The 17,417-nt window shown below is 39.6% G+C and overlaps 1 protein-coding gene across 1 annotated transcript in view; it reads left to right on the top strand.

The window, feature by feature from the left end:
• GPR158 (G protein-coupled receptor 158) overlaps positions 1 to 17,417 on the top strand; it is a gene marked incomplete at both ends in the record, with an annotated part of 315,612 nt that overhangs the window by 260,511 nt on the left and 37,684 nt on the right. Inside the window, one exon of the mRNA XM_082619042.1 lies at positions 15,579 to 15,688. Coding sequence (XP_082475168.1) covers positions 15,579 to 15,688 — 110 coding nt within the window. The remainder of the gene's footprint in view (positions 1 to 15,578; positions 15,689 to 17,417) is intronic.

Raw genomic sequence — 17,417 nt, 5'->3', positions numbered from 1 at the left:
TTATGGTAACCTACAGTTAAACTTAGATTTTTATTTTCAGCCCTTTATTTGGAACTGAGTAATACGAATGTCTCCTCTCCCAGAGGAGCGAGGCAGTGGATGACTCAGACTGAATCGGGCTGGTAAAGCAGTTCCCTTATCATAGCAGTTTGATGTTTATGTTAATTTGCCATCGAGAGATTATTTATAAAGATCAGGTGTAATCACCTAATGCTCATTTTAAACAGAAAGAAAAAGGATTTTGCATTAGTCCTGAAGGAATAAGTGTAGGAGAAATAATTATACCACTCTAGTTGATACAGTGCTTTCACATACATTTTTCCCATCCTGGGAGGGAGAGAAGGGATTATTAACTCAGCGGTCCAGATGAGGAAGGAGATGGTCAGAATGAGCTGCTCAAGGTCATGCAGTTAGTAAGTAGCAGAGCAGTCCCTTTATGTCTACAAATGCTAAAATCTTTCCCCTATATTCCTCTGCCTCTCAAGAAATCCATGCTTCTCTTTGCCCAGGGCATTGAGAATTAGTCCTGGCACTGGTGACTTCCCCACAGAGGGAGATGTGACTGACCAATTCCAAGCGTGGCTTGTGACTGTAGCTTGAATAATTACTTTTTTAGACTTTAAGTGTGGTTTATTGAACCTATTGTTTTGTATGTTCTGCACACTTTCTTCAACAAATTGGAAAGAATCTTCAGACTCCGAACAGAGAGACAGTTTTTTCCATTGAATGGTGGATGCAAGAGTCTCAAGGGAAAGGATGACCAACAAAGCTCAGGTAGACACATGGGCCTTGGCCAAGGGCTAGGGGCCTCCTTAGGACCAGGAAATAGCACGCCGAACGAGCATTTTGTGTATTTTCTTCTCGGCTTTAAAAAAGCTTTTGTTTTTAATCATCTTATTATATATTGTGTCTTTTCACCATTTTTTTGCCTTCTCAAAATACTGTACTCCAACTCTTTTTCTGTGCACTCTGTTCCATTTTGTTTCTTTATTGAGGTCTGGGGTTCTTAAGATCCTCTGGTTTCTCTGAGGTCATTTTTCTGTATCTTACCAGCTCCATGTAATGCCAATTCATAGATATCACATAGGGTACCTCTCCATTTTGCTCTCAGATCCCCAGTACTTAGGAACAAACCTCCAGACCCCATTAAGAGCCAGGCATTTATACTGATTACAATGAATGAGTTAGGAATCTTTTCATGCATTTTTTAATTCCTTTATTTCAAAAGTAATATATTCTCATTATTTTTTAAAAAGTCAACTAGTACCAAAAGATATGTTAAAAAGTAAAAATCCCCCTCTCCTTCCCGACCTCTTCAGCTGCCAAACTGGCTAACCAAAGGTAGATAGTCTTAATAGGCCATTGAGTGTGCAGCCAGACGTTCCTTTTTTATGTATATACAAACAGAATCATATTTTAATACTGTTTATGCAACTTTTTTCATTTACAGTTTCTCTTAAAGATGTTTTTACAGCAACAGAATCAGATGCATTTATTATTTTAAAGTTCACTGTTGTGCATTTTGTAGGGATGTAACATGAATTACAGACATAAACCGTTCCCTCTGGGTGGAGAATGTTTTCGTTGTTTTTCTGTTGCACACAATGCTTTTATGAATATTCCTGGACATACATCTTTGCATATTTTGTAGGCATGTATATGTACAGCATTTTTCTAGAAATAGAATTCTTACTGCATTTTATTAGGCATTGGACACTTTCCTCACCCTTCCTGGTCTTGGTCTGAGCTGTGGTTATCCCAGGTCCATGTGTGGCTTGCTGCTGGGCTATAAATGGTTATCAGCAGCTCTTAACTCTTGCTAAGTTAAAACCACCTGCAGAGCATTTTAAAGAAGCAAATTATTCAGGCTGTGCCCTGGAACTACTGAATCAAAGTTTTCAGAAGGGAAACCTGGGCTTTCATATGTTTTAACACCACCATAGGTGATTCTGATGTTGAAGACTGCTGATTTGGTTTCTGGTTTCCATTTTTTCCCATGATTATGGCTGTACTTTTCTCTCTGACTCAGTGGTTCAAACTCTGGGATGTCACTCTTTCCTTTCACAATTTCTCTTCATGAATTACCCCAGTTTAGTTTTTTAGCATTCATTTCCCCATTTGTTAACTACATTCTTTTATCTTTAGTTATAACTTTCATTTCTTTTTATTAGATTATTTTTACCCTATAAACAACATTATTCAATTTAAGCCCTTCTTGTTTACTACCATGAATAAGCTGGTCAGAGTCCTAGGGCACCAGGCATTCGACAACATTCAGCCTCCATCAAAGATCACTGTCCTGGGCTTCCCTGGTGGCACAGTGGTTGAGAGTCTGCCTGCCAATGCAGGGGACACGGGTTCGTGCCCCGGTCCAGGAAGATCCCACATGCCGCGGAGCGGCTGGGCCCATAAGCCATGGCCGCTGAGCCTGCGTGTCCGGAGCCTGTGCTCTGCAATGGAAGAGGCCACAACAGTGAGAGCCCTGGATACCGCAAAAAAAAAAAAAAAAGATCACTGTCCTTACCTGATTACTCTATCTTTCCTACGTAAAGGCAGACAGTAACACATAGTGATAACTTGGGCTCCAGACTCAGGCTCAGTTTAAACCCCAGCTCTGCCACCTATTGGCTGTGTGACCTTGTACAAATTCCTTAACTTTTCTGTGCCTCAGGTTTCCCACAGGTAAAGTGGGGATACTAATGCCTGCCTGAAAGGATTGTTGTAAGGAGCAAGTAAGTTGTTCGGTGTAAGGCCCTTTAAGAGTAACTGGAGTATTGCAGGCACTCATGAGATGCTGTTGTTATTATTATTGTCCAGTTCCCTCGTAAAAGATGACAGAAAGACCTCTGAGTGGCTTCCCTCTCGGGTGCAGGTGTCTTCTTTCTTTGACTTCTTCATCTGGTTATACATTGCCATCTGCTTTACATCTTCCAGAATTTTGTTGATAGCTATCATCTGTTGTCATTTTTACTCATACTCTCCTTGACCTTCAGAGTTTTACAGTCATTAACTAGAGTTTCCAGAAGTAACAGACATAAACATGTTCCATCTGCCAGGTTGAACATGAAAGTCTTCATTCTTTGTTAGTCACAATTTAAACATAGATATAAATACTTGAAAAGATCCAAATTATTTCTCCCAGTGCACTGTGACCATATCATGTTTTTCTTATTATTTAAAAATATTACAACCAAAAACATCTTTCCTCAGCAGCATCTAGTCATGAGCCATGTGCAATAATCTCAGAATTATGAACTTGATGATGAGTTAGACTCCACTGGAGAAAGCAGCCTCGGTAGGTTTCTTTTCATCTTTTAAAAATGTCTTCTTTAAAATTATTTTTCACATTATTCTTTCTCTAAATGCATGCTCTGGGTATTTAATGGCTTTTTGTTTTATACTCTTCTTATATCATTTGCTTTGAACACAGGTAGATAATAGCATTTTTGATGATTTCAAAGTAGGGTCTCCTTTGGTGGTAGATAGCTTCTAAGGTGGCCCCAGTGATCCCTTCCTCCTAGTATTCACAGCCTGTTCAATCCCCTCCCATTGACCACCCTGTTTCTAGTTAATAAAACACATCAACATTGAGAGCATGTCACTTGCGCAATGAGGTTACAGAAGATTATGACTTCCATCTTGCTAGCAGACTCTCTTTCGGGCTTTGAAGAAGAAAGTTGCTGTGTTGAGAGGTCCCCATAGCAAGGAACTGAGAGTGGCCTTCAACCAACAATCTGCAAAGACTCAGGGTCTCAGTTTCCTCATCCTTCAACCAAATCCTGTCAACAACCACATGAACTTGGAAGTGTATCCTTTCCCAGCTGAGCCTTCAAATGAGACCCCAGCCCTGAGCAGTACTTTTGTTGCAATCTTGGGAGAGACCCTGAGACTGGCAAAGCCTAGATTGCTGACCCACAGATACCATGAGATAATAGATGTGTTTTTTAAGCCACTAAGTTTGTAGTAATTAGTGATGTAGGAATAGGTGATTAATACACCTGGCCTCCCCTGCTTTTACCATCATACTAATAGCTCTGTCACTGCACTAAGGACACTCAGTTTGCCTTCTCTGTTTCTTTCCTTTCCCTCTATATTCCATTCTGACGTGACAATATTCAGAAGCTTCTTTTCATTTGAAGATAAATGTACAAGAGGACTAAACAGATTGTTGATTCAAATGTGAAAAATATAAAAAGTCATTTGCCTATATTAAGAATAAAACGGACATTTCTCCATTTATCTGTGGTTTATTAAGTGCTTCCATAAATAATATAGGAGTTTGCATTATTTTCATTCAACTGCTGAGGAAACTGAGGCCCACTGAACTTCAGGTGTTGATACTTGTCCCAGGTCATGTGTCTAATTAGTGGTAGAGCCCAGACTTGCACTTAAGACAGCTAACTCCAAATCTCTCTTTTGATCCATTGCACCAGGCTGCCGTCTCCCTCCACCTGACTTGTAGGCAGCTCATATGTTTGCACTATTTGACAAATGAAATTTTTAAATTTCCTTTTAAATTTTTTTATCTTATCAAATCTCTTCTCTTGCCATATACATATGGCATATATATATTTTTTGTTTTTTTGTTTTGTTTTTTTGTTTTGTTTTGTTTTTGTTTTGCGTTACGCAGGCTTCTCACTGCCGTGGCCTCTCCCGTTGCGGAGCACAGGCTCCGGATGCACACGCTCAGCGGCCATGGTGCACGGACCCAGCCGCTCCGCGGCATGTGGGATCTTCCCAGACCAGGGCACGAACCCGCTTCCCCTGCATCGGCAGGCGGACTCTCAACCACTGCGCCACCAGGGAAGCCCTGGCATATATATTTTGAAGCAGGTGTATCATTCCGACAGCAGTCACAGCAAAAATTTCTAAGATACATGTTACAAATATTTTTATTCTGAATTAAGTAAACTCTCCCAGTTTCTAATGGCCTTTCATTACTATTCTATTTACCAACTCTTGTACTATTTTTGTCTATTATACAAAAAAAAAAACAAACCCTGAATCATTAAATCACTGATCATATTCAGGACTCATTTGTTTCTAAACTTGTCCATTTCTCAAGATATATATATATATATATATATATATATATATATATATATATTTTTTTTTTTTTTTTTTTTTTTTTTTTTTTTGCAGTACGGGGGCCTCTCATTGTTGTGGCCTCTCCTGCTGTGGAGCACAGGCTCCGGACGCGCAGGCTCTGCAGCCCTGGCTCACGGGCCCAGCCGCTCCGCAGCATGTGGGATCTTCCCGGACCGGGGCACGAACCCGTGTCCCCTGCATCGGCAGGTGGAGTCTCAACCACTGCGCCACCAGGGAAGCCCAAGAGCTATATTTTTTACCTCTCTGCCAATTTATTAGCTCATAGATAAACTGCATCTTTCTTATAGTCACATTTTAGGAGAGGACCCAGACGGTTTAATTTTATGCTCCTGCTATCTGCATGGATTAAACTAAAAGATTCAATTATCCCATGCTGTATTTACTGAGCTCCTGTAGCAGATATTAGGATAGTTTCTTATTTAAATTAACCTTTTCTAATTATAGAAATAACTTAAATACTAGGAAGTACATGCATACCTAATACTGAAAGCGGAGAATCACTGTCAAGACCATTAACTTTGTGAGAGATATATGTATATTGACATATACTCACATGTATATACATTTATATTTATTCAAAATCATTCCTTGCTTAATACACATTTACAGTAAGGTTTTGAACTGAAGCCTAACAAGAATTTATCCCCATTTTAGAAATATAAATTTTTTCATAGTAACAAAACCAAAAAAAAGTTAACTATGATGCTTTGGTCATAATCTCACCACTGTGCTCAATGATATGTTTTTCTCTCAGAGGAACATGCAGTTTGCTCATGAGAGCGTTACAAGAGAAAATAGGAAGCAAAACCATAGCTTCAGACTTTTTGTCTTTTTGCTTTTTTTAAAATTTTTACGTCATTTTTATTTATTTATTTATTTATTTATTTATTTAATTTTATTTTGGGCTGTGTTGGGTCTTTGTTTCTGCGCGAGGGCTTTCTCTAGTTGTGACGAGCGGGGCCCACTCTTCATCGCGGTGCGCGGGCCTCTCACTGTCGCGGCCTCTCCTGTTGCGGAGCACAAGCTCCAAATGTGCAGGCTCAGTAATTGTGGCTCACGGGCCTAGTTGCTCTGTGGCATGTGTGATCTTCCCAGACCAGGGCTTGAACCCATGTCCCCTGCATTGGCAGGCAGATTCTCAACCACTGTGCCACCAGGGAAGCCCCTTGTTTTGCTTTTTTGATGATTATAGAAAGTATAAATTTTAGCTGGACTCCTTAATAGGAACAAACAGAACAACACATTTGCCCGTTGGCTTTTATGTGTATCCCCTTTATGCCCTGTTTTCTGGAATAAATTAAGAATGTTAAATTAAGAATATTAAGCAGGTAATAGGTATACTTTTACTTATGTGTGTATATATGTATACATATATATATTCATGTATACAAATACATTTTAAGCATAATCAATATCATACTGTGAACGTATTTTATGCACTCCTTGTTTTTTCACTTAACATAAATCCTGAGAGAGTTCCTGTATTCATTAATATTTTTCAGAGCACGATTATTAAGGATGGTATAATCTTCTATCATAAGTCATGTACCATAATTTATTCTTGACCAAAACATTATTTCTTTTGAACACATAAACTGAGGTTATAAAAGTTTAAAACAAAAAGAGTCATTTGTTTCTACATTTATTGTTTGTTAGGATAGGGTATTTCCACCAAGTGCCTTTTCAATGGGAAGACAGGGCTTCCCTGGTGGCGCAGTGGTTGAGAGTCCGCCTGCCGATGCAGGGGACACGGGTTCGTGCCCCGATCCCGGAAGATCCCACATGCCGCGGAGCGGCTGGGCCCGCGAGCCATGGCCGCGGAGCCTGTGTGTCCGGAGCCTGTGCTCCGCAGCGGGAGAGGCCACAGCAGTGAGAGGCCCGCGTACAGCAAAAAAAAAAAAAAAAAAAAAAAAAAAAAAAAATGGGAAGACAGACTAGGGAAGCTCCCTCTACTTTCTAGCTACATCTTCTTTGTCCCCTTCTCTCCACCTTGCCACGTTTTTCCGCTTTTCCGTGGGGAGCTAAGCATCACATTTCTGAGTGCTGCATCCTGGGAGTTCTAACCTGTGAATGGATGGAGAAGAGAGGAGCTGATGGGGGAGGGGTGGTGATGGACTGGAAGGCTCCAGGACTGGCTGACGTAGAAAGAGTTCCTGCGCAGTTAGGGCACGACCACAATTTTTAAAATTTGTTTGTTTTATTTAGTAAAAGCCTGTGGGTCTCAGAGCTAGACCCTGACAAGGAGTGTGAATGAAAATCTTTCTCTGTTATCTTTGGGCCTTCAGATCTTACTCTGGTTCAGGGAATGAGGCATGTGGTGTTTTGTTTAAAAAGTGCTTCTTAGCTCTATACTGTCTATACCAAGCAGCGAGTGGACTCACTACTGAGACTGTGGGATCTTGTCATGTTTGCCTTTAGGTTTTAGATCTGTCAGCCTTTAATTTCTTTTTTTTTTTTTTAGGAGTATTACATTGGGAACTTTAGAGGGGCTGTGGCATATCTCATCTGCTGTCACGATAACCCCAAACTGTTCTTGTATGTATTAATAAAAATTTTAAGTTACGTATGTATTTTATATTTTTAGTCTATTAATTTATCCCTTTTTTGTTGCTTTGGGATAATAGGAGCCAAGTGCAAAGTAATACGTTTTAGTCCATGGTTGTGGAAAGTCTTAGTCACAACCATAGACCCCTTCATGTGTGTAGTAATTTGTATTAAGTATTTTTCTATTTCTTGTACTTTGAATCCAACTTTAGATATTTCGTTAAACATTTACAGGACATGCATTTTCACCCTAAATAAATTTCCTGTGGATGGAACCATATGTCTTGCCAAATATAGAAAAATAATTTAGAATACATTCAAGGACTTTGAATCTACTTATTTTTAAAGCAAATCACGTATAAAAGTGCTTTAATATACTTAGTCCTGCCTAAATGATTCATTTCCAGCCTCCTAGTTCAAAAGATAGCAAACCTGGGTAGATTAAGTACTGGGTTTTAACACTAGATATTTCCAAGTATTACTTTTGTGGACTGTCCTCCATCAAGATGAGATATAAGCTTCATTCTCCCTTGTTCAGTAAGGAGGGTTGGGAGCACAGTAAACCTGAGAGGGATGAGTGGGCCTGGAAGATATTTGACCAGCAGGACTTTTCCTTGTATGAAGCAGAAGGAAATTGTAGATGCGGTAGAGAAAGTCCTGAAAGCCCCAGGAGTCCCTCAAATCCATACCAAAGGGCAGCTTCATCGATAAAAGTCTCACCACCGGCATCTGTCCCCGTGCTTCTGTTACCCAGGAACCTTTCTTTATAAATAAAACTGTTCACATACACCAACAGAAACCCCAATGCATGTAACACCTTCTTCACCTATAAAAGTGGTTTAATTCACAGCCAGTTTCACTGAACTGAAGCAAATAACACTTGACGAGTCAATTAGGAAAGTGGAACTGCTGTGTCCAACACTATTAGGAAACTTGCTCAGATCCTTAAAATATCAGGCCTAAAACAGGAGCTTCACACCTTTCAGTGTCAGAGCTTCAGGTAAAGCAGCAGACTGTGCTGACTGCTGACGGTTCCACCTTCTAAGCATTATTCTTCCAGAAGCACCAGGCCTTGTGCCTTCTGAGCAAACATAGCAGAGGTCAATTTTCTGCCTCTGGTGTTGTGTCTATATTTGCAAAGGAAAATTATTTAAAAATTTTCTTCTATTTTGTACATATTTGAAAAGACTAATAGCCTTTTCTCTGTGATTCTCTTTTCTTCCTCATTCATTGTGTTCAGTATCCAAAAGGTATAAGCAATCAAGCTGACTTCAAAACTAGCTTAAAAAATCACATTTGATGAAATGGGTGGATAATCTGTGCAGATTTGTTTGGAATGAGGGGAATGCTCAGAAGGCTATTTCCAAAACAACAATACTTTTAAAAATCACAGTGCCTAGAGCATCCCACCACTAAGATCAGCTGATTGAATTTTGTAAGCAACTGAAGAAACTTCCAGTGTTGAAGAGCCAAGTTGTTAAAATGCCCATAGGGGTACGTCCACCTTAGACCTTCACACTGAAGGCTTCCTCTCAACGAGATTGGGGGAAACAAACCTCTAGGCAGAGTATAGTGAGTTCCCAAGAGGCAATATTAAAGGTAAAAGAAAACCGGTGGTTTTGCTGTGACATGTTTTCTCTTGCTGGCCCCGAATGTCTCTTTTTCTCTCACCCCACCCTCCTAACCCTAGCAGTTGATACACTGTGCTTATTCGCCCAGCACTTGTGCATGTTCTTTGGTCCTTAGATGGTTCACTTATATCCTGCTCCTCACACATTAAATAAAATATCTTAATATCTCTCATTAGCCTCTAGTATTGGAAAGAAAACAGGAAAAGTTTTTCCTTGAAATATGTACTTTGAAAATACACTTTAGGCAGCTCTTCCAGTAAAGGAATTTTTTTATGGGTTTCCTATTTTGATAACCATAGGCAAATCAGTGGACCCCATTAAAACTAAGTCTCTATCTTTAAAATGGGGATAATAAAGTGTATCTTGGCCCTTAAATATAAGTAACGTGTCCAGCACAGTGATCAGTGGGTGGGCATGAGCAACTATTGTTGTCATTTGTACAGAAAAATGACAGCTTTTCGTATTAGCATCATTCATAAATCTTCAGCTCAGTGGCTTAGTTTTTCTTCATTTCTTCTCCTACTAAGGTCTTTTATGAAATGTGTTATTAACTTGGGATTTGGGAGGAGGTATTTATTTTACAATAATTTGCTATACATTTATATACATTATATTTAACAAGAAAAGGTTAAATACAGGGATGTGAAAAACATTGAAACATCTTAGCCTTGTTTTTGTTTTTTTCTCATTACAGATTATATTAACTAATACAAAGCTAGATCTGAATAAGATGTCTTAACAGGAAACTTACACTCAGTATATCCAAAAATGAACTTACTATCTTTTCTCCTTCTTCACTTCCTCTCTCCTCTCTCCCTCCCTTCCTTTTTTAATCGCATTCCTTCCACATTGGGTTACCTCCTGTTACAACATACAGCACTAGAGAATAGGCATGCAATCGTGAATAAGGCAGTTACAATCCCTGCCCTCATGTCTTACATGCTAGTAAGACACATTCAACAAAAGAATTACAGAAATAATTATATCAAAATAGATTTGATGAGTGTGATGAAGGAAAGCTCAGAATTCAATACAAGTAAATACCGTGCAAGCGAGATGGAAACCTGACTTGGTCTGGGGGTGCTGGGGAGCATCATGGATGCCAACCCTGACCTGAGACCTGAAGGACATGGTGGGAGTGGGGAGAGTTTTAAGCAGAGGTAACATAATTTTTTCAACTTATGCATCTTTATCTTTTATCGGTTTCTTTTCAAACACAATCATCCTCCCAGTCATCCAGGCTTAAAATCTTTACATTATCTTTGACACTTTATTCTCTTTTGCCTCAACAAATAATCACTTGATCAATTTTCTTGATTCAGCATCATCTTTTCCTCTATTCCCTTGCATGACTGAATTCCCATTCTCACTGTATTTGTTACATCTTTCTTTAGGGTTTTAACACTAGATATTTCCAAGTATTACTTTTGTGGACTGTCCTCCATCAAGATGAGATATAAGCTTCATTCTCCCTTGTTCAGTAAGGAGGGTTGGGAGCACAGTAAACCTGAGAGGGATGAGTGGGCCTGGAAAATATTTGACCAGCAGGACTTTTCCTTGTATGGAGCAGAAGGAAATTGTAGACGCAGTAGAGAAAGTCCTTTTTCCTACAGCTTTATTTTTTCTTTCATTCAACAAATATTTCTGAACATTTCCTGTGTGCTGGGGCTCTGCTGGTGCCAGTGTTACAGAAGTGAACATGATAAACATGGCCGTCCCAGCACCTACCATCCAACATGGTGCCATGGGTCCAGTGCTGCCATAAAGCAGGGACAGTGTCCTAAACCACAGGCAAGGCTTTGTCCTCCTAGAGGAAGGGATATTCAGGCTGAGGCCTGCGGGTGAACAGGAGTAAGCCAGGTACAGCTGAGACTGTGGGGCTGTGTAAGGAACATCCAGTGAGAAGGGACAGCACATGCAAGGATTCGAGGGCTTGGATGGAGGAAAAGCAATGATGTAATAAAGGCAAGCTGCTGACAACCAGCTCGAATAATTTTGACTTTTTCATGGGAGCCAGTGAAAGGTTCTAGGCAGGAGAGTGAGGTGTCAGAAACATCACCCTAGCTGCTGTATGGGAGCTGGAGGAAAGAGGAATGGTGGAATAAGATATAAGAAGAGGGAAGAGTCTGGTGGGAAAGATGATGGATTGGGATTGCTTTTCTTTTTTCCAACTGGTCTTCTCACCTTCACTCTCCTTCACTCTCTTCTCCTTCCACGGGCAGTCTTCTTGCATGCTGCTACCAGAGTAACTTTCGGGAACAAACTTCTCATCTCAACTCAAAATTTAATGGCATGTCTGCTCTTGGAACAAAATCTGAATTCCTCACCCTGTTATTCAGAGTTTACAGTGAACTGGCCACGTCTCTGCTTTGAAGCTTGATATTCTACACTCCCCTGGATGTCTTGCCGCTGTGCCTGTCTATACGCTCCACACTCAGGCATCCCCACAACCACAGCTCTGTCTCAGGCCCCCGTCCTCTTTCCTCTTTGCTTCCATACTTAAACCCACTCCTCCTTCATGCGCTCGCAGATGTCCAGCCTCCCGGGATAGCTTTGCTTGTTTCCACTGAGAGAAATTTCCCTTTTCTCTGAATCCTCAATATGATGCAATTCATGGTATTATAGCATTTGTCATCTCCCCACATGGTAGAACTATTTGGAGAGGCAAGCCAGTGCAGCTCTTATGAGCATGAACTCTGGAACCAAACCACCTGGATTCAGATCCCAGCTCTGACACTTCCTAGCTGTTGTGGCCCTGAGCATATCACTTAAATTCTCTGTGCCTCACTTCTCTTCTATAAAATAAAAGTCCCTACTTCATAAGATATTGTGAGGATTAAATGTACAAATAATGCAAAAATGTATAATTTAGTATTTAGCAATAATGCTGGATAAATATGTGGTATGATCATGCCAGTATTTTTTTTTTTTTTTTTTTTTTTTTGTGGTACGCGGGCCTCTCACAGCTGTGGCCTCTCCCATTGCGGAGCACAGGCTCCGGATGCGCAAGCTCAGTGGCCATGGCTCACGGGCCCAGCCACTCCACGGCATGTGGGATCCTCCTGGACCGGGGCACGAACCCGTGTCCCCTGCATCGGCAGGCGGACTCTCAACCACTGCGCCACCAGGGAAGCCCTCATGCCAGTATTTTTATCATTTACATGTAACATCCACTCTTCTAACTGATCACTTGAGGACCTAATCTGCATCGGATTTACTTTTATGGCTTCTAAATCCCTTACCGCCTCATGCAGAGTAAATAACTAGTGAACGTGTAAGTTAGAGTCACAAAGACCAGTGAACCCTAATGGGACTTTTCAAATAGTTTATTTTGAAGATAATATTGTATTTATTAAATTAACTAAAATAGATCATTGAGCAAATATTTTACATATAAATGTAAAGCACATAGGATTTTACATTTGATTCAGGGAGAGACCCCTACAGATAGCTATAATATAAGGTAGAAAAAATATACAGTCCAAAAGTGATTATAGGAATTCAAAAGGAGTGGCTAGAAGCATTAGTAAGAATTCATTGAATTCATGAGATGCAATTATACTGCATTGCAGGGGTAACTTTTAGAACAAAGCATTCATAAATCAACTCTCATAATAATATTAGCCAATACTTACTGAATACTAACTGTAGCAGACACTATGTGTATTGCACTGAAACTTCAAAACAGTCCCATCTTCAAGTATTATTGCTGTGTTCTTTTTACAAATGGGAAAACTGAGGCATAGCAAGGCAATGTCTGTCAAAGTCATACAACTAATAAAGAATAGATCCAGGATTGGACCCAGGGAGACTGGATTCAGAGCCTGTATTCTCCACCACCACACTGCAAAATTGAGAGTTCTACTTCACTATTTGCTGAACTGTTTCTAATATGTTTTTATTAAGTTCACTGGAATTTTGTTTTCTATTACTTTTTAAACTTATACCTGTTATTCTTTCATTTATTTCTGACCGACTCAATCTTTCACTTACAGTAACAAGTCCTCAGATTCTTTATCTGTGAAATAAAAGTTTGAACCTATATCAATAGTTCCCAAACAGTTCAAGAGCAATTCTTTCTTTCAAAATAAAAAAATCATGCAGACGTCTATAGTATAGTTGTTCACCTTTGCTTATTCATTCTCTTAGTTGTTGCTTGTTGTGAAATAGAAAAGTTTGCAATAAGTCTCAGGCTTTTGCAGCCCCCAGGAATCCACTGTGCTGGAATAATCTCTAAAGCCATTTATAGTGGAAATATTTGAGATTTTATATATTCTAGACTTTAGGTTCCTATCTCTCTAGTTTCTAATCTATCATTTCTCTCTGCCATGAGAAGGAACACTTATGCTTCCCTAATCTCTTAATCTTATATCAAGTTTTCTCTATTTTTCTTTCCCATAGTTTTCTTTCTCTAGTTTTCCCTTCTTCCTTGAGCTGCAATTCCTTAGTAAACAGTACAGCTTACTTTGCAGAACTCATAATTACCACTGGACCCTTGTGCATAGGAACTATGTCTAAAACATATGAGCTAAAACTTAGAATACAAAGTTACAGAATTTTAACTTGTTTTGTGAAAATAGAAAATAAAAGAAAGGTTTTGTATCAAGTTTTGGATGCAGTTTCCTGGTAGATTAAATTCTGAAATCAAATCTTTATCTCTATCTTCAGCATAGACTTAGCGAATTAGAAAATTAAGGACAAGTACTATATACACACAGAGGAACATTATCTCCTGTCCACGTCTATTTTTTACCTTCTTCTCATTTCTTCTTGACACTTTTGTCCAGTCTTTTCTCCAGTCCTTGAGAATTTAATCATAATGGTCTTGTCAATGCTTAATACTTTTATATAGTAGAAATATTAGAGAGATGCCAGCATAGAGTTATAGGTAATGTCATGCTTGGTACTGCTGGAGAGTGGGGCTCCAATTGTCAGATATCAGCAAGAAAATGTCAGCACCCACCCCATCTCCCCCAGCTATGCTCTCTGTTTTCCAGTATTCACATCTTTGGGATGAAAAACCAAAATAACACTGGAGATTTTAGGAGTGGGCATACTTTTCTGTTACGATGACCTTATGCTCAGCAGAATCAGTTCAGGCCAGCTGCTCCAGCAGAAGAATGCAAGGCCACATTTTTCAACGGCATTAATCCTTTAGCAGGTCCAAACCATTTCCTAATGAGGGCTTGCTCAAAACCACGCAGTAGCAGATGAAAGGTTGTGCATACTGTGCTTTCACAGGACTTTTGACCATCCCCCAGAGTTGGCCACTTGTTCCTTTGTGTCCCATGGAGCCTGCACACATGTTTATCACAGCACCTATATTTATTTATTCATATTTAATTAATTTATTTATTTATTTTATTTTTGGCTGCGTTGGGTCTTCGCTGCTCCGTGCGGGCTTTCTCTAGTTGCGGTGAGCAGGCTTCTCATTGCGGTGGCTTTTCTTGTGGAGCCACGAGTTCTAGGTGCGCGGGCTTCAGTAGTTGTTGCACACGGGCTTCAGTAGTTGCGGCTCACGGGCTCTAGAGCGCAGTCTCAGTTGCTGTGGTGCACAGGCTTAGTTGCTCTGTGGCATGTGGGATCTTCCCGGATCAGGGCTTGAACCCGTGTCCCCTGCATTGGCAGGCGGATTCTTAACCACTGCGCCACCAGGGAAGCGTCCAATTTCTTCTTTATATGGCTCTCTTCCCTTTCTTATTGGCCTTTGTACCCATAGCATCTAGTATATTGCCTGGCTCATGATAAATGCTTAATTAATATTTGTTGAGTGAAAACTCTGGAGTGAGAAGCGAGGAGTTACTGAAGTAATGGAGCCAAGTACTAAGTGAGGTAATAAACATGGAGTGATAGATGATGGGGGGATGGGATGGGGTGCAGTACAGGATAATCCTCTTAGGATATTTCAGACAGGGGAAAGGTATTGCCGGAAGTGTGGAGCAGGAATAGGCACGGCTCCAGCTGAGAAAGGCAGTGGAAGCTCGCCTGGCTGGCCCATCTGGGGAAATAAAGGAGAGTGAAGCTTGGACATACCAAAAATTTAGAGGCAATTGCTAGAAACTCCTGAAAGCTAGAATTAAGGACTTTAGATCTGATATGAAAACAATAAGGAGACTCTATAGTTCTTTGTTTTGGACAAAGAATGATCAAATAATATTTTAGAGTTTTATTCAAATAAATATGTTCTCATGTCAAAATTCATAGTATTAAACATCAGACTGTGAAATACTGATTTTAATCTGTGGGTCATCAGCTGATCCTGAAGTTCTCTTTCTTTCTCTTCTCATCCCACAGGTTGTTATTTTGTACTTTGACCCAAGCACATTTCGCTGCATTCTCCTAAGATGGGTCCGTCTTCTTGGTTTTGCTACTGTTTATGGAACTGTCACTCTCAAGCTTCACAGGTATATTATGTTTTATTAGTTTTCATTCCCATGGGAGGATCACAGTGTTTGGTTTAGCATGTAATTGCAAGCTCAGTCAGCCACTTAAATGGTTAAATTTCAGAAATTTAGATAGGAAGATGATATATATTTTTCATTTTCAAGACAATATTCTTCAGGATTCTCTAGGAAAGTCTTTAATACAATTGAATTTGAACAACATGCTTTAATAGAATGTGCCATTGGTTATGGAAAGGTTAATTCTGAATAAAAAATAAATTTAGCATGAATGTGAAACAGTATTTACTAGCTAAGAACAGGAAGAAATACAAAGACAATATAGCTGAAATAATAATCCAAGTCCAGAGCTACCAAAGAATCCTGTATAGTAGAATTCAGCAATATGCTTAGCTGACAAAAGCTATTCTCCTCCATTCCCGAGTTCCACGCCCCAGGGTAATCCCACTGATATTCTTTGGATGAATTTCCAAAAAATAGTATTCTTGGTTTCCCTCCTTAACCGGTAGGCTCCAGTGATTATCAGCCTTATAAATTGGAGAACACTGTAAATTCCCTTATACTTTAGTTTCAAAATCACCTACTTCTAAGAAGTATATGATAAGTACTAAGAAGAAAGACGCAATAAAATAAATTACCTATCCAGACATGCTGGGGATAGCTGGAAGTGATTCCAGGGCTTTCCCGTGCCTCCTCTTGCCAAGTTTTCTAAGTGTAGTGGTGCCAAAGGGCATAGGAGATAAAGTATAAATCTCTCCTGCAGGATAACACCGTAGTTCTATAGAGGAAACCTTTTATGCTGATCAGCTTTAAAGCTGTTTTAATAGTCACAGTAAGCCATTCATATTTTCATGCTAACTTGACCATAAGTATTTCTCAATAAATGTATCTTGATATGACTCATAAAACAGTTTATCTTAGATGCCATAATATGTGTCATATTTGTCTTTAAATGCCACCCCTTCACCCTTTCTTGAAATGTGATCCTTATACTCTCCATTACACAAGCATCTCCATTTCTTTTACTATTTTTTTGTACTTATTTTAATAACTGGGAATGCTCCGGATTACCTTTTTGGAACATATGTAAATGTCTTTAACTCTCAAGATCCTTCCTTATATATGTCATATAGTACAAAGTTTATCGGACTGGACTTCAGGAGGTCCAGTTTAAATCTCAGTTTAGCCTAGGAAATCATAGCCCTCTATTTACCACAAAAAGAAATGATTAGACTAATCCCTAATGGTCTTTCTGAGGCTCACTTTGTTCTTTCCACATCACAGCACACTTTGCTCTTGGGCCCTGTTCTTTAAGTACTTTCCGGTTTCCATTCCTTACATGATAACTATTTTTCAGCTGGTGCTCGCTAAAGGAAATGAGAAATCATTGACAGCCTATAATGGACAGTAAGACTTCTGGAATTCCCAGAAGAATGGGTGGCCTCTTGAGACTTGAGAATGACCTCTCTCCCTACGAGTCTAGCCCTTAGCATCTATTGGGTCCTCTATTATATTATACAGTTTCCGTATATAATTATCTTCTTCATTTTTACCTAATTTACCTTCTCCTTGAAGTGAGGTCATTCACAAGTGAATCCCCAGCTCTTAGAACAATGAATGACACATGGCAGGTGCTTAATGCATAATAGTTGATAAGTGAATGAATGAAAATGTCAGATGCAGACTTGGAAGCTGCTTCCCACAGTTCCCTCCACACATAAAGCATTCCTAT

This window comes from Mesoplodon mirus (assembly GCF_964341445.2).
Source record: "Mesoplodon mirus genome assembly, chromosome: 4".
Lineage (NCBI taxonomy): Eukaryota > Metazoa > Chordata > Mammalia > Artiodactyla > Ziphiidae > Mesoplodon > Mesoplodon mirus.
The sequence above is the reverse complement of the archived record's forward strand: the minus strand, read 5'-3'. Positions and strand labels throughout refer to the sequence as shown.